Source organism: Zonotrichia leucophrys, chromosome 2 (assembly GCF_028769735.1).
Source record: "Zonotrichia leucophrys gambelii isolate GWCS_2022_RI chromosome 2, RI_Zleu_2.0, whole genome shotgun sequence".
Classification (NCBI taxonomy): Eukaryota; Metazoa; Chordata; class Aves; order Passeriformes; family Passerellidae; genus Zonotrichia; species Zonotrichia leucophrys.
This window is the reverse complement of record NC_088171.1, coordinates 89,016,471-89,040,273: the sequence shown is the minus strand read 5'-3', so window position 1 is coordinate 89,040,273 and position 23,803 is coordinate 89,016,471. Positions and strand designations below refer to the sequence as shown.

The following is a 23,803-nucleotide window of genomic DNA, read 5'->3' as shown; positions in this document are numbered from 1 at the left end:
CATTGTGAATGGACAGCTTTCTACTAATTTTTGAAGCTATACAAAACTTCAGTCCCCAAATTAAAAGTAGGATTTGCCAAGAAAAAAATCAGTATTTTGTGATACAGTTGATTCAAGTTAGATAGCCTGCAGAATGTAAAGTTGTGTGTTAAAATAATGAGCACAGTGTTGTGGTGAGAGCATCTGTTTTTCTAAAGCTAATGCTGTCCCTGCCCTTGCCACACACAATGGCTGCAGAGGATTAAAACCTGCAGAAAGTCTGAATTTTCCCCATCAGATTGAGATGAGATCTCAAAGGACAACAGGATTATCTACTCAAGTTCTTTCAAGTTTCAGTGCTTAACAGCATTGTGAGTGCCAGTGAGAGCAGCATGCTGCAGTGGCTGCTAGATGAGCACACATTCAAAATCATCAGCACTGCTGTAAGTGCCACGAAATAAACAATGAATGTTGCTGCAGGCAAAAAGACATCTCCAGCTGGCCAGAGGGAGTAATGAAGATCTGCCAATATCTGGCCTTTGTCATCACTTTCAAAGGAAGCCATATTTTTTAGTATAGTGATAGAGGTTTGTTAGGGCTTTTTTCCTTCCAGTCTTGAGTGTGAGCTGTAAAGGGAGGGAGGGAAATCTGATCATTAGGTTTTTTCTGTTGAACTGGAGTGACTTGTTTTATCCTGGTTATCCATTTAATGGTATAGTAGATGTTGTGTTCAGCAAAGAATGTAATGTTATAAAGAGTAGTGATCCCTCACTGTGGAAAAGCAATAATTTCTATTTTCCTTTGGGCAGCATCCATACCAGGAATTTAATTTGAAAATTTGAATATTAATGCTCAAAGCTCTCTTTTCAGTAGCTCAACTCACGGGCCCTGCGTGCCACTATACCTTCTAGGTGTCATGCCCTGTATCCCTCAGATGCTGAGAGTCCCAGGCAGACAGATCACGAGCTTCTATTTGAGTTGTATAGGCATACAAAAGAAGTATTTGTGTACCTCCCTTACCTGCATTCTTGACTTCTCGGGTGTCTCCTAGAGCATCTTTACAAGGTTTCCACCATTCATCCACTCCCTTTTGTAATAGTGTGGCCTCCTTTTGCTAAAGCAGCCTGTTGGATTGTGTGGGATGTAAAAAGTCTTCATGTAAATTTAGATTGATGTCCAGTCTTTTGTGAGGACTTGAATTGCCTCCCTTACTTCCCAGGGTAATATCATAGGCATTAGTCTGTATGGCGCATTTTGTCCATCTGAACAATACCAGCAGTGTAGGAGATTTATCCAGGTCTTTTATTTTGCAGGTAGGGTACTTTAACTCTGCATCTTAAGTAAAAACAAGGGTTTTTACTCCACCACCATTTTCCTGATTCATTGTATGGAAAAGTATTGATTCTGATTTTTTCATGGAACTGTGAATCCTGAGTGGGGGGATCTGAGAGGAAAACACATTTCCCATTAAGGTGAACTTGGCAAGCCCAGAACCTGTGACTCAGGTGCCTTTGGGTCTTCATTATTTTCTGCTCTTTGCTTCAACTGGCTCATCAGAGTCCTGGATAGCTAAAGCCCTTATGTTGTCCGTGAATCCCAGCACCTAATAAGTGGTAGATCCCCGAACTCTGAGGAGTAGAACAGCCATTACAGTTTGTATGTTCTTCCCAGGAGCCATCTTAGAGTAGTTTTAAGAAGGTTCTTTTCAACTTTGATAATGCCTTTCAAACTTCTGAAACCATGAGCAATATCCAACTTCCCATTTCTTGCATAAAACATATTTCAAAATGTTCATATGTATTCCTCGAATCTGTGCTTAAATTTTAATTTGTGTTAATAAGGGTTTTTATTTGCATTAAGCAGAAATATATGGTTTCTTTTTGTATTACATTGTCATTAAGATGATGTGATATTGTTTTGAAATTCAGAATTTCATGTCACTTTCTGTAGAGGTTAGTATTTGTATTATCTTAGAAAAATATTTGGCTTTAGTTATCCTAGAGACATTAAATGTTTTAGTTTTCTGCCTTTCCTATTGCTTACACTAATGTATATTTGTATTCTAGAAACCATTTTGTCAAAGTACAGCTACGGCCTCTGTCTTCAGAGGAGATTGAAACTATCCATCAAAAAAAATTCATTCCTATGGTATCAAAGCTCCGGTTTATTCCAAAACCAAATGGACTGAGACCCATAGTGAAAGTGAGCGGTGTTGTCAAACCACAAGCACTCAGCAAGGAAAGCAGAGAAAAGAAGGTTTTTATTTACTTCATTGTTTTATATGCATTTGATGTAGGTAGCTGATAAACGGAGTAAGGATTTTTGTTACATAAAACTAGTTTTAACATGGTGGACTGTAGCATTCTGATCAAAATGGCTGAATGGGTCTGTGGCAGCCTAGCTTCTCCCTTTCCAATGCTTAATTACCGCAAGCCTCTGGTTCCAGGATCACAAAGTTCTGTTTCCAAAGCTGCCTTAAGCAAATGAGCCCAATAGAATAACATGGCTTGTAAAGTAATCCTGTTTTTTTTCATATGGGTGAGTCTGGCCTGTTAGGATTTGCCTTAATACTGATAGTGCATGTTGATTGCGAAGTTGCCTGTCGTGCCAGTGAACAGGGGTGAGCTGGGTGCATTGCAGAAGAGGGTCTAAGGAAGGACAAGGAAGCTGGAATGGGCACAGTAGAGAGCTGGGAAGGAAGCTGAGAGTAAATGCAGTGTGGGAACAGACAGAACACAGAATAATCTCAGTGCACAGAATAATACATTTGACAGGGTAGTTAGCCAGAAGGAATAGTGACAGCCCAGTTTCACTATCTTGCCCAGCTGAATTAATTCCTTTTCCTTAAGGCTGAGTCTCCTTCCCAAGATTGAATGTTCCCCAAATGGGTGAGGTGTCAACAGCTTCTTAGCACTAACTGTTCACACCATGTGATCCCAAACCAGGTGAAAAGAGCATCAGCTAAAAGCTGTTCCGAGCTGTGGAGTGTTATTTCACATAATATTGCACATTATGGTGTTTACAGAGCTAATCAAATTGCACGAGTTCAGTGCTGCTCTGATGTACTTGGCTATAACCCACAGCTGAGTTAAGTCTTTGCTCAATTACTTGAATAAAGTACCTTGAGAGGCCCAGCTGATGGTGCAGCTGGAGTTAGCATAAAATCTCTGGGCACAACTTCTCTTTGCTGTTCTTGTTGCTGTCATTATCTCCAGCAGAGAGAATTAATGATATTTAAGAAGTTATTTTCAGATCAGTAGTGGATTTGTTTGCTGGCATTAATCTATTTATCACTGTATCTATTACACCTTGATTTCCAAGAGTCAAGTATAGGAGCAAAAACATTTTCCATAGGATTTAACTGTACCAAAAGAAAAATCTCTGAGACTGTTTTGTCACTTTGAAATAGTTACTGCAGTGATAGTCAGGCTTTCTGAAAAAAGTTGAACAAAATAATATAGTAAATACATCAATTTAATCTCAAACTTCATTTAAATTTGTAATCTTTGTATTGCAAAGAATTTAATGTGTTTCAGCATAATTTAAGGTGATTCTCTTTGATTTCTCTAGATGAATCACTACAACACTCAACTAAAAAATCTGTTTAGTGTGTTGAATTATGAACGGACAATAAACACCAGTTTTATAGGCTCTTCAGTATTTGGGAAAGATGATATCTACAAGATATGGAAGCAATTTGTTACAAAGATTCTTGAATCTGGTGGTGAAATTCCTCATTTCTACTGTGTAAAGGTATGTATTTTTAGTTACATGTTCAAACTAGCTTTTCAAAGCTAGCTTGTGCGGATACTTTTATAGCTATATTAGCTGTAATACTACTGCATAATTATTTTTTTTCTAAATAAAATTTTGTGCATACTTTCCAGACTCTGGTTAGTTTTTCAATGGGGGTGGTTGATTGCTTTTTGTGGGTGGGTGACCCTGCAGTAGAGCTTCCTTTGCTTGGGTGTTTTTCTGTCCATCTTTCTGTCATGCAGGAGCTCCCGCTTCTATGCATGCACTGAATTTTTTTCAGTTACATTTAGCTGGGTATAAAATAAAATAAAATATCTGGGAGACAGATAGAAGCTCAGATAGCCTTTTGAGCCATATGAAAACCAGAAAAAAGGTTCTATGTACCTTTGAATAAATTCAGTGTCTCTTAAAAATTTTGTTTCTTCTATCTCACTGTCATTAGTTTCTGTTGAAAATGAACACGTGACTTCTGGTTGGTGTCTTTCCAAGAAGTTTCCTCTCCCACTTTGAAAAAAATCAGTGCTTGTGGTAGCCCATTTTTTAAAGGAGTTTGTTCTTCATCTTCACACTTCTGTCAGTTCTGTCTAGCAGGCAACATTTTGTGTTTGATTTCCATTCATAGCTTTGAATTAGGGCAATGTATACAGAAATATGTAAATTACACAGGTTTGTATGTGTTGTAGGGGGGCTGTGTTCTCATCTCTCATATGTTGCTTGTCATCCTGGCCTGAAATAGCTTCCATAATTTTGCCTTGTTATCTTTCTAGCCAAAGGGTCAAGTCATTGACATAATTTGTTTTATAATAATCCTAAGATTGTTGCTTCTACAGAAAGTTTTCTCAGTTTACTCCTGAAATGTCTACAGAAATTTTCTCGTAGTTTACTAGGACAAGTAAAAGGAGGTAGATTTCCAGTATGAAAAGGAAAGGTAAGGAAAGGTAAAATATGTAGGTTTGCAGCTTTCCAGAAGTCTAAGATGTCATCTCCATGGCCATATAGTGAGGCAAGTTTCTTAAAATATTTAAACAAAAATACTGGTTATTAACTTAAATGATTGGAAGTTTGTTGTTAGACTTAAGGTTGCATGTGGCATACTCTTCAGTTAATAATAAGAATTGTGTTAAAACTGATTATTTGGGTATTCCTTTCTAAATGAATACTCGATGAGTGGGGAAAGGTCTTTCAGATAAGCAGTGAGTTTTTGTTTTGTCAGGAATTTGGCCTGAATGGTGCAATAATTTTACTCCCATGTGTTCTGTCCTTCAGCCTTTCTTACATACTACAGCAATACTTCTGCTATACTACCAGAATGTTTACAGCAATATTGCTGAATATGTAGTGGAAGATATTTCTTGTGTTCCAGGCTGATGTGTCCAGGGCTTATGATAGCATTCCTCACAACAAGCTGGTGGAAGTGATTTCGCGGGTCCTGAGGCCTGAGAAGAGAACTGTGTACTGCATACGGCGCTACGCTGTCATTATGATTACCCCAAGTGGAAGAGCCAAGAGGCTCTATAAGAGACATGTATGACTTCCTGATTTCTTCTCTTTGCTGTTATAACAATATTTTGGTCCAAGGAAAGTTTTGCCTTCATAGCTTTTTTTAGCCTTTGAAGGGGTTAAGTACTTAATAAACATTTTTTAATGCTATCAGATATTTTCCAGGGGTAGAAAAGCTTGTTTTTATTCCATACCTTTTAAAGTTTTTACTCACTCTTAGTAAAAATAAATGTGTTGTGGAAATAGATATTTGTGGGTGAGACGTTTCACTTAGAAGAATTGTTGGATTAAAATAATGCAATAAGGCTCATTCTTTGATCTTCACTGAACAGAAAAGTCAGTTACTGAATGTTTTATTGCTTTTATCATTTGTTTCTTTACAATTTAAACAATTACACAGGTTTCTACTTTCAAGGACTTTATGCCAGACATGAAGCAGTTTGTCTCCCAGCTTCAGGAGAATGCCTCATTGCGAAATGCAATAGTAGTTGAACAGGTAAGTATTGTAAGGCTCCTTTTCAACTGAAAAAGAAAGCTGCAGAAGAATTAGAGGCAGATTGGGATTTTTACTTGTATGTACATATTATGTGGTGCCATTACTTCTCATCTAGTTAACCAGCACCTTCTTTCTTCTGTAGAAAGACTTTTGTCATCTCTTCTCTGATGTTTGTAACAGGCTCTGAGTGTTCAGCGGGAGGAGTGCACCAGAAATCTGACTAAAAGTCCTTCTTGACTTTTCTCAGATTTTCTCATTATTTTATCAAACTTTTATTTTAACCAGTGTTTTCTTTTTCCTTTCCTAATTTCATTGTTTCTTGCAACAGTCCTCAAGTGAGAAATTAACTATTTATAAAAGCGGGTATCAACACTTCCTGTCTCCAAAACGTAGGGAAGTAAGAATGAGTAAAATTAATTATAAGCCAGATAGCTAAGGATGTGCCATCTTGACTTGCAAACTGCACAGCTTTTTGTCTGTTGTTTGTTTTAAGATCTTATTTTGTGCCTAATTAAAAATTTAAAAAACTGATTTTAAGGATTACCTGTCAAGGTGGATGAGAGTGAACTTTCTTTGAGGGGAGTTAAGTACTAAGCAAACAAGATCAACTCCCAAGTTTTTGTTTAAAGAGATTTCTTGCTTTTGGTGAGTTAACATATGGTTAAAAATTACATGTATTTTAACTTTACTCCAACTGATGCTTTGTTGCAAGAAGCAAGCATCCTTCAGTTTTCATTCTTGATACAAGTGTTTGTTCTCAAGACTTCTTTCTGGGTAAGGAGCATGACAAAGGCATAGAAGTAGGTGATAGGCTCAGACAGTTTCATCATGCATTTCCTTGCTTGGAATCATGATGTTCCATAATAACAACCTACAAGATTTCCTGAGCATCCAATGAGCAGACAGGTATGTTCTTTCAAGCTAGTAATTCCTCTTCAAATTTTTCTTCTCTAAACCTGGCAGTTTGACAAGATTGACAGAAGGTGATTTCTAACATACATGTGAAATGATCTTGTATATCTGTGGACATAGGAGTAGAATATCTGGTGTGGCTGGTGTACAATTCCAGGATCCTACAAAAATAAAGTCTAATGAGTACCTGGATGAAAAGGGAAACTAGCTGGATTGCTGATGTATAAGTACATTTTATCTTTTTCAAACTGATTTAGAGAATTAGACTAGATATTGCATGAGCAGCAGTGTTCTATTTAAAAATATTTTCTGTTTGAAAACAATTTGTGTGTCATTATCTTAAAGAACAAAGTATCTTTAGAAAAGTGTCATGTCAGGCTGGGTGTCTGTACCACTGGTACATCACCTTATCTTTTCAATGCAAATAACCATGATCTTGGATGGTCTATCAAAGGCTGGGTGCATTTGTCTGCTGTCTAATCTATGCAAGTAGTAAGTAATAAGTAATTTAATTTTAATTAAGTCATTGTTAAGGGTATTTAAATAGTTGTACATGAATTTTTTATCTTATCATTTTTAACAAAATGTTCCATAAATATTGGGTGGACAGCAATGCATGGAAGTGTTTGTAATACATGAAGAAGTGTGTGTTTTGCAGCAGAATGGGCAAGTGAGTGTGTCAAGACTTCGGGAATCATAAAGATTGTGACATACAGAATTGTCCTACAGGATAGAAAGTGGCCAAAAGAGCAGGGTGTTGTACCTTGTAATAATACAATATATTATGCCAGCACTTTAAAAAGTGGGTTTAGTTGTTATATTTGATTTCTGCTAACACAAAACAACAAAAAAAAAAGACCAACATCCAGCAAAAATTAACTTGTTGGATGTGAGCAACTTTTTAGTATGTATATTCAGATCTTGGGTTTTGGGTTTGTCTTTTCACTTACATAGGGGTTTGAGCTGCTATAGTCTACTTTTTTAAAGCTTTCTGTGTATCTTCAAAGTTATAGTGTACCTTTCATTTCAAATCTTGTTTTGTTTTGTCATATTTCTAGAGCTTAACTTTCTATGAGACAAGTTCCAGCCTGTTTAATTTTTTCCTTCAAATGATACAAAACAGCATTCTGGAGATAAGGAACAGGTGAAAAAGAAATTTGTTATTCTATTATAGTATGCTTTGTTTGTTTATTTCTTGTTAAGAGGATATGTTTAATTGACTCTGGGGACTTTTGAATAGCTTTCTTTTAAAGATTTTTAAATTTCATGTTAGTGAGAAATTTGTGTTTCAGTTTAAGCTCCAAAAAAGCATGAAGAGTTTGGAGTCAGCTTTATGTTTAGTAAAATTTCTCTTCCCTACCTGGGTGATGTTAATTATTTACAGTGCATTATTCCATAGAATGGGGAATAACCTTCATAACTTATGCTATTCAATAGCATATGCAATAACCTTCATTTAAAACTGCAAATGTAATTCAAAAGGAATATACTTTAAAATAGTGGGATCCATAGTGGTGAGCAAAAGCAAGAGTAACATCCAAGCAATCATGCAAAAGCCTTGTTAGTCATTTCCCTGAAGTTGCAATGGTTTTGCTCTTTGACAAGTTGCAATAAAAATAAAAGGCAGTAGCAATAGGAATTTAAATTATTAGCAACTCCAAAATTAAGAATCACATGTTTCAGAAAGTAGTAATGCAGATTTCTTCTTGTGTTGGTAGAGATACTGTCTTGGTACTTATATTGCCTCCAGGTGGCAAATGTGTACCATGTCTAAAAAAAGAAGTACTTACATGATCATTATTTGTAAATTCAGGGTGATTTATGTTAGAGTGAATAGCTTCTAACTCTGGAAAAAATACCTTTGTTTTAGCACACTTATTTTAGAGTCTCACAGGATTGAGGGAGAGTGAGAAATGCTCTCAAAGAGTCACATAGAAGCATGTTTATATTTTTTCTAGCATTGATGCTTACACTCCCTTTGGCAGGATTGTAAGAATGCTCTTGTGGCATATTTGAATAATGACTAACCAATGTGAGTATGCTTCATGGAATTTTAATGGTTTTAGAGAAAGCACACCCTGACAAAACCACCTTCACACTTTCAATTTCTGTCACAAGTTGACTGAAAAAATAGTTTGTCCTGAAATGAACTTAGTCCTTTTAGGTAGCTTGTTCTTGTTTGTCAAAAAAACCCCCATATGTTCAGTAAATAAATAGAAATGTCTCTTTTCCTCATGAAAAAATCACAGTCAACACTAACTTGATGTTTTGAGAAAAATGCTGATTATTGAGCTGATTATCTAAGCAATCTTTTAATACCATTTGATACATTTAACAAAAGTCTGTAAGAAAATAAAATCACTGCGAGGAGTGTTTTCAGATGACTGAAAATACAGGTAGGATCAGTGCTCAAAAGTAGTATGTGGTCTAAATTTATTCTCTTCAGCTTCACCAAGCTGTGTGGTGTAATACTGGGGACATGGACATTATAGTATCTCACTGCTTCAGAGAAGTGTTGTGAAAATAATTCCCTGGGGTTTTGTGAGCCATTCCCATTTGGTTGATGCAGCATAGAAAATTCTTCCAGTGCACTTTGTTTTGTGTATAAGAAGACTTCTCTTGAAGCTGTCACAGTAACATGTAACATAAAGAATTAAAAAACTTGAATGAAGGATGTGTCTGCAGCAGAAGAAGGCATCGTGGTTTGAGATCAGTTATGCAATTTCTTTTTTTAATGGCAGTTGTCTCCTGGAGTTTGTTAATACGAAGGAAATATGTGAATTAGTGGGGTTTTTTTCACTGTTAAAATTAAAACTTCTAGATCTCTATGTAGATTCTTAGAAGAAAGAACAAAAAAACCCTAAGGCTAACTGGCAAACATAGAGCATATTTCTTATGTTATACTTGGAAAAAATATTTAACGGCTATTGTGATCTTGTTACATGATGTCTTTTTTGTTTTCTTTTATTCTTTGGTAGGTACTACTTACAGTGCTGTGGAATTCCACAGGGCTCCATTTTGTCAACCTTACTTTGCAGCTTATTCTATGGAGATATGGAAAACAAATGGCTCTCTGGAATAAAGCAGGATGGGTAGGGATGCTTTGTTCTGTGCTCTGTTACAGTAATTTATAATATGTAGTACATACTGTTGGAAATTTTCTCTGACATTTAGTTTTGAATTTCAAGGATTTCCAACTTCATTAGGAGTATGCTGCACATCTCTGCAGCTTCAGTGAAAATGTGGTTGTTTTTTGGGGAGAATTTCCCCATTGCAAGACTGAGAAGAAAATGCAGAGAAGCTTTTTTCTATCTTTGGTAGGAGATTTATTCTTAGAAGGGACACAGTAAGGAGTCTTACAAGCTGCTCTTGTACTTCTGAGAAGTTTGTCTCATTCCTTCCCACATAATCTGTGGTCTTTCCACCTCAGACAAGATGAGATGTTTTTTACATACTTTCTGATACTGATACTCCGGGCTTCTGCCTGAGGGCTTTCCAATCCACTGTCAGTAAATCTTAACATTTTATCAAGGTCAGAGCTTTATAGCAGATTTTTATGGGGTATGTTGGTTCTTGTTTGAAGCCCTGTGTGATTTTTGGTAAATCTTCTCAGTCTTTGTGCCCTGCACGTGCTTGCTCCTTAGGAAGTTGACAGAAAACTAGTCTGATAAAAACTTTACCAATTTATTAGCTGTAAAATTTTTGAGGTTCCTTTTACCTTTGTATGAACAGATCCCCATCTGAATCCTGGGTTAGGGCATATAGTCATGAGCTGGACCCTGAACCTTGTGTTCAGACATCTCCCTTCATTTCTGTGAATTCTTCTGCCCCCCCCCCCCCCAAAAAAAATAAAAAAGAACTGTGGGAATATTCCAGATAAGTACATGTGTCTGATGTCTCTTCTTGGGAGGCTTGCTGGGTGTCAGAATTTTAAACATTTCCCTATAAAAGTAGTACTTCTTACAGACTTCAGAATGTTCTGATGTGAGTGTGAAAAGCTGTCTGTTGATTTCAAAGGGTGTTTAGAAAGCGGAAATTATGAAACTGATTCAGAAGAATGCACTCTTTAATGTAGCGGCTGTCGTTATGTAGAGCAGATTTTAGAATGTTGTTTAGGTGTCTGTTGAATGATCTTGATGATTTAATTTGTCCTTTAAGTCAGAAGAATAAGGTAGTTATTGACTTGGCTGGGCCAAGGTGCGTAGTGATGGCAGTACTCTTGCTTTGAAGATGAGACTGTACATCATCATCTCCAGAGCTACCTCTCTGTGGTCTGCTAGGCAGGATTTACCAGAAAAATATGGGCATGCTTGGGGTCTGAATTCTGTTGGAAAACTTCACCCTTTGCAGTGCTAGATGGTACTCTGGTTTACAGTCAAGCTATAGCTTCATAAACAAGTTATTACCTGGGAAACAAAGAGAGAGTTAGAACCCACCAAGAATCTACTTGTCTACCTTGTCTGGCACCTCTTTCCCTTGTCTTGTCAAGAAAAATACTGCAAATTCTGCCTTAGAAAAGTGTAAAGCCCTTTATCCAGGGAAGCCATTGTGGAATAGTTTGTATGTTGTAAATTCCTTCATGTTTCATCTAGCTGGTCTCATTGGGTTTTCATTTTATTTTTTTCATTTATGTTTAGGAAAGAAGCAAAACAATATTTCTTGATGAGCCTCAATTTGGCCTCTACCATCTTGTGAATTAAAATAGGCAGGCACATTGTTGCTCTGAAGTGTATGAAAAAACTTTGAAAAGATTGCGTTTTAAAAAATCTAAGATTGGTTTCTTCTTGATTACAGAGTCCTAATACGTCTCATTGATGATTTTTTGCTGCTTACACCACATTTAATGAAGGCAAGAACTTTTCTAAGGTATGCTGTTAGAGACATAGTCTGCAAATTAGTAAGTGTTATTATCTTTTATGTAATTGTTTATCATCTTTATGCACATAGGTGTATTTGTTTTATGAGTTAACAATCAAGGGCTATTTTGGAGTCCGTGGTAGTAGCCTGTGCTTGGGAAGAATCTTAAAACTGCATTCTTGATTGTCAGTTAACAAACTGTTGCAGTTCACATACTGGGCAATTCCTGCTAAAGTTTAAATTAGGGACCTACCTACTAACCTTGGTGGAGCTTCAAGCAAAAATTAGTATTGCAGCCTAACCAAAGCAGATGACAGTTGTCTTTGAAAACCATTTTCCCTCAATTTTTTTAAGATGCCTTATTTACATTCTCAAAATATTTTTATTGGGAACTCATGCTGCTGTTTTCTGTTTCCCAGGAAAGAATGCAGCTCTGGTCCAATCCAATATTGCTAAGAATTCCAAGGTCATTAACATTCCATGATGAGTATCTGAAGATACCAATAGCATGGTAGTATGCAGTTCACACTGAAGTTTTAAAACAGTAATTCTTTTTTGTGGTTCAGAACTACATTTTCTTTAAAAATTGAATCCCAGAAGCTCCTGGTTACTGCAGATAGGAGTGTACAGTCAGTCCTAGGGGAGTTCTGCTGATGCCAAAATTAATTTAAAGGATCCACGGGACAGGTCTTGAAGAAAAGCTTAGCATCTGCAGTGTTGTCAGTTGCATCATGCTTTTTAGTAGTCACAAAGATGCAGCTCTGTTGTGAGCTTGAAAGGTAATGGAACAATCAGTTAAGGACAGTATGAATTGTATGAAATAGTGGTAGTGTGTTTTGAAGACTTCATTTATCCTCATTTCCTTATCAGAACAGAAAGCAATTTCTAGGGATCTGTGGGTTTACAGAAAAATCAAACTAACAGTGAGGGCTTCAAGCTATTAATCTCTAATAACATCTTTTCAGCACAATGTCACTTGAGTAGCAGTGCAGATATTGTCCTTCTTGCCCTTTGAAGTTGTCTGCATCTTTGTTCTATATCAGCTTCTCTCTGTAGCCTTTTCTGTGAGAGATTTCCACAACTGTTTACAGATCAGATCCTATGATAACCAGGTTTTCCTAATGTAGTATTAGAACTGGGGGACTCAGTAAATTAATTTTGAGGAGACAGCATTAAGACTATGACTCCCCAAGAAAAGGAGCCTAGCTCTTCCTCTCTTTAAAGCCTGCACATAAGTACGTTACCAAGTTAGGCAAACTGCTTCTTGTCCATGACACTGCTGATCCAGTCTGTAGCAGGTAATCTGGCAGTGAAAACATTCTTAGGGAAAATGTTCCCCTTCAAGACTTTCCATATAACAGGAACCTCACTTATCTGATGAATTCTCCTTGGTTTTGTTAACTTCCAAAAACAGGAACATGTCATCTTTTACCAGTGATTTTTATTTCAGAGGTTTCTGTGAGTGTGGTTCATACAGCTTGTCTCAAGCGTTGCATAGCTGATGTGCTTAATTTGCATTAATCTGTAAAATTTTTTCTCCATTATACTCAAGTTTGTTTATTTTATATATTTATTTGCCTGTAATGTCTTCTCTTTCTTTATTTCTAGCTGTGTTCCTTAACCTGAAGAGTTGGCTGTGGTTCCCTTCATTCTTTGATTTCTGCCCTTTTGTTTAAGATTTTCTGTCTTGCAGCATGGTGCCAGTTTTTGTCTGCTTTGCTGGGGGGGCTTAGCCTAACTGTTGATATCTGTTTTAGGACTCTAGCGACAGGTATTCCTGAGTACGGCCTTTTAATAAACCCAAATAAGACAGTGGTGAATTTTCCTGTTGATGATATCCCAGGATGTTCCAAATTTAAACAGCTGCCAGATTGTCGTTTGATCCCATGGTGTGGTTTGTTATTAGATATAAAAACACTTGAGGTTTACTGCGATTACTCCAGGTAAATAGAGTTGTGCACTCCAGTGGGAGAAGCACAAGGGTGTGTTGGGAATGGTGTAGTTGAATTAATTGCAAAATAGATTGGGATTAATTTGGTATAGACTACAGGGGCTAGCAATCCTTTCAACATCAGAAGTGTTCCCTCTGATACACTTCAGATGGGCAAGAATGTGTGGGATGGGGAACTTTTCTTTAAACTAGCAACCTTGACCATTTAGACAAAACAATCTGAAGTGGCATAGAAGTCCAGACAGGATAATAATGTATCCTACTGAAAAGTTCTGTAGACCCTGAGCTACGAGATATTTATAAAGAACAAAAAGAAAGACTGGTTTAAACTCAAGGATAATGTTGCTTCGTTAGCTTCATTATTGACCATTTTTAGTATAAACAGCCCTTAAGCATTTAAGTAAAAAATTAGGAGGAAATTTTCCACCAATAGGGTGGTAAAGTTCCTCAGTAGTCTTCCTAAACAGAAAAGCTTGGTCACTTTAGGAAATGAATTTATATGACATGATTTCCCATAGCAAAGGACCAAACTCAGCAGCCAAAGAGATTTATTCACTAGCTGAGTTCTTGAAAGAAAAAGTTTATGTTGAAAAGGGTATTGATGCTACTGGTCTAGGAGGCACTAATCAGAATCACAAAATCATGGAGTTGTTTATGTTGGAAAAAACCTCTAAGATCAAGTCTAACCATTAACCTGGCACTGCCAAGCCCACCAGTGTTTGTTTCAAGGCTTTGCTTTTGATAAGTATGACTTAAGTAGCTGGAACATTGGGGTTGTTCCAGTAGCTAAGGTGGCTTCAAGCCTAAGCTCCTACATTGCATGGATCATAGATATAGATAAGATGATTGTCACTGGAGTAATTAATAATGTTCTGGCTAGACAATGTGTTTAAGAAATACATTTAGTTTGTTTTTAAGGTTATCGATTTAGCTTTTTTTAGCAGGCTGAATTTTTCAACCCTGAGATATTGAAGTCAGCCCTTAGCTAAATACCCTTAATGCCACAGGGCCTAGTCTCTTTCAACATTTAATTTAATTATGGTCATCTTTTAGCTACTGGTTCATTGATTAGCAGGAAATCTCTGTAATATGGGAAGTTAAATGAGGCTTACTTTACAGAATTTAATTTAGTCTGTTAGCCCATAAAGTTTAACTACTTTTTTTACTTTTTTTTCTAGTTACAGCTGTACTTCTATCAGATCAAGTCTTTCCTTCAATTCAAGTGTAACAGCTGGGAAAAACATGAAATACAAATTGAGTGCAGTCCTCAAACTGAAATGTCATAGTTTATTTCTTGATTTACAGGTGGGAATATGAAAATGGATATTTGGCAATATAGTGATTAGTGATGAAGAGCATTAAAACTGCTTTGAGTTCTAACATAAAAGTTTGTTTTGAGAGGAAATCCATATAATCTGGGAATGTTGACATCCAATAAAGTGTAGGGTTTCAGAACTAATCCTTCACAACACTGTTAACTTAGTTGCATAAAAGAAATCTTTTAAGTTTAACATAAAATGTTTTTTGTCTACATCTTCAACAAATTCTATTATGCCACTAAAATATTCTTATAGCTCTGTTTCTGTTCTGTTCTAGATCAACAGCCTTAGAACAGTTCTCATTAACATCTATAAGATATTTTTACTCCAGGCTTACAGGTGGGTCACTGTCTTCTGAAGTGTAGGTATTTCATTACTCTTTCTTGCCACATGGAGGAGCTATGAATCAGAAAACAAGTGTGCCATAAAGGTGTGCAGCGTATATATATATATATATATATGTATAATGTGTGCAGTAGTAAATGTCAGTAGTGGGTCAAGTTATTCTTGTTTCAACACTGTTCTTAAGTAATACTGTTAGGTTTAGGATACAGGAATATATTTGATTTGTGTGTTCAAGTGATACTTTGCCAAATGGATTTTCAATGTCTTGGTTTTGACAGCTGACCTCAACATAACCTGTCTGTTTTGATTCAGGAGTATGATAAGAAGCCTTATTAACCATTTTATATTTAGATTAGTTAAATATTAGGCAGTTTATATTTAGAACTTTGTATCTGTTAAAGTCATACAGAACTTTGACCAGTATTACTCCAGGTAAAGAGAGGTTTCATTATACAAAGTTAATTGTAGTTTCTTATTGCTGCTAACTTTTTAGTTGCTCTTTAGCTGGTAATATCTTGGCATTTGTGACCGTGGCTTGATCAGTAGAGGAAGTGAATGTTTTAAACAAAGACAAGGGAAAGAAATCAAAACTGATAAGCAAGTTGGAAGAAAATGCTAAATTATGTAAATTGAAAACTTGGAATGATTGGCAGCAGCAAGTAATTGGGTTTTTATTGTTTTAACACAAAAATGTGCAAGGAGTTCTTCAGTGTTCACAGAAATCAGATGATGTTCTTTTGCTATGCTCACACTTGTTATGAAGGGACATTTTGGTTTTGTTCTTAAGTTCATCTTGGTCCACGTTCAAGCTGTATTCCTTGTCCTAGAAGTGTAATTGGGTTTGTCTAGTACAGCACTGATGTGCCCAGCTCTTAAACTTTTGGCTTGAGTTGGCTTCCAGATAGTCAAAGGAGTGAGTGTCCTGGTCTGTGAAATCATTTGGAAATCTATTTTCTTGCATACTTCAACAGAATTTATTGTGGGGTTTTGCTTTGCTGCTGCTTCTCACTCTCTCTCATGTGAGTGTTCTCTGGTGGCACGGTCTGTGATATGGAATTGGTGACAATGGGTAGTTTAGTTTTCCCTGCACATAACACAGTTATGCTATCCTCAGAGGAGAAGTCTGCTGCCAAGGCAAATGGCTTCAAGATCTTCTTTCAGCATAAAATTTAGAAACAAGCATCATTTATGTGTGACATTCCAGGAATGTGTATATATGGGAGAGGTGTCATGCAGTGACAATGTTGAGCTAAAGACTGTTGTGTGCATTTACATGTTGTATAGTGTCTAAGCTATGTAGTCATAGTTTCACTTGAAATTGCAAATGACTTTTTATTAAAGAGGCGGTTTTTGTGAACAGGTTCCATGCCTGTGTTCTCCAGTTGCCATTCAGCCAGCAAGTTAGAAAAAATCCTGATTTCTTCCTAAGGATTATCTCTCAGACTGCATCATGCTGCTATGCTATCCTGAAAACAGTAAATGCAGGTATAGGATGTTAATGGCAATGAAGCAGTGGGTTTGGATTGGATTTGCTTGGGGTTTTTTTAGACAAATAGAACGTCTTGAATGTGCAGTCCAATGGTGTAATTTTGGGATAAAAATCAGGAATTAATATTGAGAAATGCATAATAAGAATCACAGTGCATTTTTCTTCTAAAACTCAGTTTTCTGAAGATTGTGTTTCAAGCATGAGTTTCTTAGTTTTCTGCTGATGCACAAGACTTCACTGACTGCACAGGTTTCTAGTAAAAAGTCCTGGGGTGATTTTATAGAAGGAGGAGACCAGATGTACTTGTTAATGCTGATCATTTTCAGTTACATTGTTTTCCTTTTCTATCTCTAGGGATTGCTAAAGATAACAAAGGTGTATCTGGCATATTCCCTATTCAGGTAGCAGAATGGCTCTGCTACCATGCCTTCACTGTCAAGTTGTTAAATCATGAAGCTGTTTACAAATGTCTGCTCACATCCTTAAAAGTCTGTAAGTATTCAGCTGTTTTTACAGTTTTGTCTATGGTTCATTGTAATTAAACTTATTTAATGAATAAACTAATGGATTTTTGAAGTTTTCTAATCCTAAAATGTTGTTCTCAGATGTACATTAATGATCTTCCTGATTTTATTCAAATTTACTAAAAACTTCAAATGCTTTCCAGCACTGCATTTTCTAGAGCCTTATTCTCACAGGACAGTTGATGCTTGGCACTCAGTAAGCTTGTGCATTTCAGAAGGCTTAATAAGACTGTGTTAATCATGTATGTATTGTCAGCAGGTTCAACTAAATGAAATACAAACACTCAAGCTTCTATTTTAAAAAATGTAGATTAACTGGCAACTAAAGCTCCTCCCACAATTTAAACTTTTACCCAAAAAAGTGCCACCAGAGTCACTTGGAAACAGACGCACTGGCTCTGCTGCATGTGTATTCTTGCAGAGTTGTATTCTTGCAGAGTTGTGATGTTGGTGTTTCTCTGACACTTCCATTTGGTGAAAGATGCTGTCTGTGTCCCTGGGCCCTGAGGAGCTCTTTCCTATAACAGCTGTGCAGTCTGCCTGCAGGCCAGCTCCAGAAATAATAGAATTTTCAGTTTTAAGATACTAAAAGTGGACAGCAAGAGGTTTTCCTGAAGCAGCCAGTGCTGGTGATGAATTTAGCTGCAGTCATGGCCAGACTCTCGATGCTGACTCTGTAATTTGCACTCTGAATGAGTCATTGCTTGGGCAGTTTTGTTATACAAGAGCAAGAAATTCCTGGGTCTCATTCCAGAGTAACACCTATTTGATTTGAAAGATATTATAAGCTTCCTTTGATAGCTGCACTGAGGTCCAGTGCCCCAAAAAGAAAGCAGCTCTTTTTTAGGAAGCATTTCCTTCCCATATCAAAGGCTTGCAACAACGCCTGAGTGCAGAGTCTGAGTTTTGGTGGTGCAGTGTGAATGTATCAAGATGACACTTTCACAGGAAGCAAACCAATGGTTGGGATCTTGATAGCCACATTCTTGAGAGCTATGGACTTTGTGAGTGGAGCAGAATTCCATTAGCCTTTCCCAGAGGAACTCCTTCTCTGTTACACACTGACACCAAAACCAGAGGCCCCGAGTCTGCTGAGAAGCCAGGGCAGGGCTGCTTGCTTCACTTGGAGGGGACAGGGACTGAAGAGCTAAGCAGAGAATGCAGTAGATAGAACCAGTAGGACAGTGGCTTCTCTGGGAGCTGCCTCACTTCTCTAAGATCCATATAGGGCACATTTGAGTTTTCATCTCTAATGCTGAAGGTTTTGCTTTTGGGATCTTGGACTGGCAGACCACAATCTAGGCCAAAGTTCCACCATCCTTCTCTGTGCATGCTTTGCTGTTTAATCTGACAGTACTTCCAGGGTGGAGGCACAGCCCCAGGCAGCTTTACTGCTCAGCGGAATTTCACCTTCCATGGCTGCATGCATCAGTAAGAGCGGTCTCTGCTGTCCACAAAGTCACACCACCACAGATGCCAGGAAAATGGGCTAGGAAGTAGAGGTGAAGTTTTCCTAGTCTGAATAGCAATTGTCACTAGGTTCCTTCTGCTGTACCCATAGAACTGCCTAACTTGCCTAACTGCAGTACTGACCTGAAACTTGCATGTGGTCCAGGCCTAACTCTGTGAACAGTTTCTTACCCAGGAAGAGAAGGCTGGCCACCTGTCAGTTGGCTTCTCTGTCAGTGAGAATTGCCCTTTAGAAAGGTTATTCCCTTTCTTCCTAAATTCCTGGGGAAGCCTGTTAATGTTGTACTTCCTGAGTATTGTGGAGGTGGAGCAGGAAAAGTCCAAAGGTCTGTAGGAAGTCAATGGTGGCGTTCTCTTAAAAAGAGTAATTTTCAGCTATTCTTTCATAAATCTTACTTTCTCTGAGGCAGAATCTGTTCTTCACATCCATAGTGTTAAGACAATTTACTCTTATCTCCAGAATCCAGTTTCTTTTGGAAATATCTGAGACTTCAGGTACTCTACTGAGAGATCAAGGCTTCAGAAGTCTTTGCTTAACTGCTGCTAAGTAGCCTGAACAATTAGCAGGCTGTGACTTGTGACTTTACTATGAAACTTTTAAGATGGAAACTTTCACTGTGATTGGTTGACAGATCTCTGGGGTCCAAGTAATTCAAATGCTATCTCTCCATTTGCTGATAGCCAGCTTAAAATCTTACCTGTACTTGCATTAGCCCTGTTCCACCAGTGCAGCAGAGGTTGATATAATAATTGGTGGTGCTGTACAAAGACATCTTGTGGTGACAAGTCACATGCATACCCTTGGTGTGAATGGGCATCATTATCTCTGTATCCCCAAGGTCTCTGGTCATAGGTGAAGGCTGTTGCTCAGTCCCTGATTGTACATAATGTTTGTATTTGTGTTTTCTTCTGAATTTGGTACTATACTAAGTGTCCCGATCCTTTGGGCATGCACTGAAATCCATTTACAGAGATGTTGATAGTTTTCTATGCAGTTACAAATCAGTTTTGTTTGCCCTGCACCAGACCTAGTCCTGGGCCATGTTATTGTAATAAAAAAAAAAATCATCTTGTAGAAAAGGTTACTAGAGAGCTAAGCATTATGTAGAGATGTCAGAGCTAATTCTAAACATGGTATTTTAAGTTTTGTCTTCTGGAAATTAGGTAGCATGTGTGGATGTCAGTAGTTATGACAGGGATGGGATCCTGGAAGTTTGCTCAGTATCTCTACATGCTGCAGTAATCTGTAGCACAGAGATAAACAAGGCTGGTGAAGGCCCCTATGTCAACTTAACAGCTGCAATTTCTGTTGTAATTTTGGAGTTTGTATTGGCTGTATAAAACCTATTACCTCTGTAAGATTATGTTGTTGACAGGACTTGATATAAATGTGGTTTTCCCTTGTGTCCCTGCACGTGCCTTTCCATTGCTCTCCCTGGGAATCTAAATCAAGCTCATAGGTTTTGGGGAGGAGGTTCTTCCCACTGTTTCCAAACCTATTAAATGTCAACATCAGGGGCTTGTCATGAGTTGTCATCATTCTTCAGAGTTAAGTATTTAAAACAGAGTTATTGTTTAACATCCCTCCTGTTATATTACCAGTGGGGAAAGGAGCAAGAGTCTTTCCTTATCATGATAAGATATAAATACATCATCTGTCTTCTTTTCAGATACAGGGCAAATGTTTATTGAGTACTTCTGGCTTTCTGCATCATTGACAATTTTGCTGACTCTGTCTAGTGACGGACTTAAACTGTTGCTAGGATTTTACATGTTCTTCCTAATCTGTAAAAAGTCCTTTTTGCTGTCTATTATATTTCTATTGATGGGACATTCAGTCTTTCAAAGTAACTGTGGTTTAACAGAAGGCCTTATTTGGTGGGTAAAGTTGTTGAACAAATGGGCTTACACTTTTCAAAATGTAATGAAATTTTCAAATCTGAAAAAAAGTCACAAAAAAAGAACATAGGAGGAATTTGCTCCTTGATTTTCTTTTTTAATATTTTCACATACAGTTTTGAACCTTTTTATTTGTTAGCCTAATTTAAGTGTGGAAGAGCAGTAGCATATTTTATTATAGCTTTTTTCTCCTCATAATTCAGGTGTTTCAGCTTTAGGTGGTTTTAGCTAGTATTGATTTCATTGCTTCATTAGCGTTTTCCCTAAACCAGAATGAATAGTTATTTGCAGTTGTAATGAATTGTTTCTGATGTTTTGGTAGGTAAGAGGAGGCTAATCAAAACGATCCCAGAAGATACTGTGGCACTACTGCAGGCAGTGACAGAACCATCTCTTTGTCAAGATTTCAAAGCTATCCTGGACTAACTCATTGAGGTTTATTTCATAATTTTCTCAGGTTTGAAAATAAATGCTATGTCTTTAGGTGACATCTCTGTAGTTTAGTTTGATAGAGTGGGCCAAGAGCAAGTTCACCCAGAAGTTTTATGTGTCTGTTTCTCAGGTACCCTACAAGGACATAAAAAGAGTAGACAGTTTTGTTAATACCTTCCTGTTTGGGTTTTTTTTGTTCGTGTGGTTTTTTTTGTAAATTCACAGGCTGTTTGAAGTAATTTATGTTCCATAGTTCTTATTTTCTTGATGAAGGAATCATTAAACTATGTTTTGTATAGAAATATTAACTTTCTTGTTTCAATGAGTTGTCTTGAAGGGCTGTTTCTTACTTCTCTGTGTTGCAGCCAATTTTGTAATAAATTGGCTGGTTAATTGCAATAACACATATTTGTTTCCAGGTCCTTTATTTTATAGTAATCTTTAATATGCTGGTTTGTGTCACAAAAAGCACGGACAGGGCAAATGCCTTTCATGGCAAGATGTAGAAGCTAGAAGTTTTATGCTTTGCAGGTCACAAATAATATATGTCAAAATTTGATTATGTTTGGTGTATGTTTTATTTATTTTGAATACTTGGTGATATTTTTAATACAGTGTTGTACAGAATGATGCTGGTGCATTTATACCTACAAAACAAAAGTTTTTGATTAGATAATCTACCAAGTATATTGCTTTTCTATTTGCATATCTTTGGCTTTCCAAAACCAAATTTTTTACAAGGACATATAGTGGTAGAAAAAGGGAGAATGGCTTTAAACTGGGAGTTGGTTTACATTCAATATAAGGAAGAAATTCTTTACTGTGATGGTGTTGAGTTGCTGAAAGAGGTTGCCCAGAGAAGTCACGGTTGCCTCATGCCTGGCAAATCCCCACTACACAGGGACTGGTGGTTGAATTGCAGTATTGCAGTCTGTCCTTTAACATCATAACTCAGTTCAAAATGTACAGTCAGTCATACAGGTTTGGGTTTTTTCTGTCTGCAAAGTGGCACTCTTAAAATACATTTTTAAAAAGCCACAGAGCAATTGTTCCTACTAGAGACGAAGAACAACACTCTGGCTCTCCAGCCAGCAGCTCAAACATTTAAATGCCCCTATGCCCCTCAGTGGTCTGAGTGGTACTGGATGAGGGAGCACTATCAGGAACAACATTGCATAGGAGAGGCTTACCATGTGGCACGAAGAGACAGCAAGATGCACCAACATGAAGAAAGGAGGGAATGTAAACTTGGCCCAATTTTCTCTGTGAGAACATAAACTTATGATGTAGTCTCAGCTGAAAGCGTTTTGTAAAAATGAAAACAGGGTAATGCTTGCAATTCTCCGAGCTGATGTTTGAGCCTTTCCCAACAATTACTGGCTGAGTCATCAGTTTTAAAGAGTAGCTGTTTGTAAACAGATACAAGTACAGTGTAGAAATCACAAGAGAAGATTATTTCTTTAAAAATATCCTTCCCCCAAAAAGGCAAGGGAAAGTAAAGTGAAATTGGTATGTGTTTTCATAAGTGGAGAATGTGGAGATTTGAAGAAGAGTTGGCAGTCTGCACTGGAAACTTGAAGTTGCTACTGTGGTTTATGATAATTGGAAATAAAATACTATGTAATAGCTTAACCATGGCAGAGGCATACAGTTTTTTGCTCTAAAAATACATGTTTATAATGTTGGGAAGGTAGAAATATTCCATAAAGCTATTGTGGCACAGAACTGTTCTAGAAGAAATAGTGTGATCCATTGTGGTGGTAAAATATATTCTACTTAATTGGTACCAAGGCAGTGCGTTAAACAGCAACTGCTGACAGGAAACGTTTGGGTAGAGTGAATAACTTGAATCCAGAAATATTAAATGAATTACCTTAGGAACATTCTGAATCTGTAATGTGGATTTTCAACAATCATTGTACAGCTGGGAAAATTTCAAAATCTTTGAGTTGCGGTGAGGGTTAAGGTCTCAGTATTTAAGAGAAGGTAAGTAGAAGGATTGAGAGCCAAACCACTGAAAGTAACTCCCTGCACTGCAAGCGTTGCAAACTACTCAGGAACTTGAGCTTGCTGGAGGGTTTAAATGGGGAGGGGGAGAAATAGGGCTGAACATTGTTTTTAGTGTGTTTACAGAGCTGTAAGGAAGGAATTTGACAGAAGCCCCTTTAGGGGAGATCAGAGTATCTTGGATGCTTCCATCAAACAAGCCCTTCTCTTCACTATTGCCTTTTGGGAAGGAAATATGGACTGGGAATCTCAGGTTGAGGTAGGTGTCAAATTTCACAATGTAGAAAACTCCTCTGTGTTCCAGAAGGATTATGCTTTTCTTTCTGCAGCTGTTTATTGTATTATGATAATTTGGGTGTGTCCTTATTTATAGTGCTATTTCAATGCTCCTCCTGAGTCCTTTTCCATTAATAGGCGATTGATCTCCTTGTTTTAGGGCTGTGGATTCTGTCTAAGGCTGAACATCACCATAGCTGTGTTTGTGTCTTTTACTGATTTACCCCCAAAGAACCCAGGTGGTTCTTGCAGCCTAGACAATTCTAGGAAAGTCTTGTTTGTTGGAACATGATGAATTTGCAGCAGGGTATTAGAGCAAAGAAGATTTGATGGAATATGTAGGTAAAAGATTGGGAAAAGAGCAAGTGGAAGGTGTTTGCATATACGTGCTCCTTCCAGTAACTCAGTCAAGCTATTCAGGAGAAAAATGTATCTGTAGGCTATCATCTTATTCTTCATGAATAAGAATGGAACCTCTAGTACTACCTTTTTTGGAATAAGGCTACGGTTTTGGAATTTTGATAGAGGTAACATCAGAAGTGCACTGACAACAGAAAAGCAGCGTTCATGCAAGAGTTGCTCAATGCATTT

General features: G+C 37.3%; 1 protein-coding gene across 3 annotated transcripts in view; it reads left to right on the top strand.

Annotated features, from left to right (window-relative positions):
• The window catches only part of TERT (telomerase reverse transcriptase), a 29,216-nt gene extending 7,963 nt beyond the window's left edge, over positions 1 to 21,253 (top strand). The window contains exons 4-16 of one of the 3 annotated variants that reach the window (XM_064705646.1): positions 2,046 to 2,235; positions 3,550 to 3,732; positions 5,099 to 5,260; positions 5,636 to 5,731; positions 7,702 to 7,787; positions 9,622 to 9,735; positions 11,438 to 11,509; positions 13,258 to 13,443; positions 14,630 to 14,756; positions 15,048 to 15,109; positions 16,476 to 16,600; positions 16,959 to 17,096; positions 20,820 to 21,253. In XM_064705646.1, coding sequence (XP_064561716.1) covers positions 2,046 to 2,235; positions 3,550 to 3,732; positions 5,099 to 5,260; positions 5,636 to 5,731; positions 7,702 to 7,787; positions 9,622 to 9,735; positions 11,438 to 11,509; positions 13,258 to 13,443; positions 14,630 to 14,756; positions 15,048 to 15,109; positions 16,476 to 16,600; positions 16,959 to 17,096; positions 20,820 to 20,923 — 1,645 coding nt within the window. In that variant the 3' untranslated portion in view covers positions 20,924 to 21,253. Of the gene's footprint in view, positions 1 to 2,045; positions 2,236 to 3,549; positions 3,733 to 5,098; positions 5,261 to 5,635; positions 5,732 to 7,701; positions 7,788 to 9,621; positions 9,736 to 11,437; positions 11,510 to 11,919; positions 11,972 to 13,257; positions 13,444 to 14,629; positions 14,757 to 15,047; positions 15,110 to 16,475; positions 16,601 to 16,958; positions 17,097 to 20,819 lie in introns of those variants that run through there. The other 2 variants (XM_064705647.1, XM_064705648.1) reach the window with 2 other exon arrangements.
• Positions 21,254 to 23,803: the final 2,550 nt, after the last annotated feature.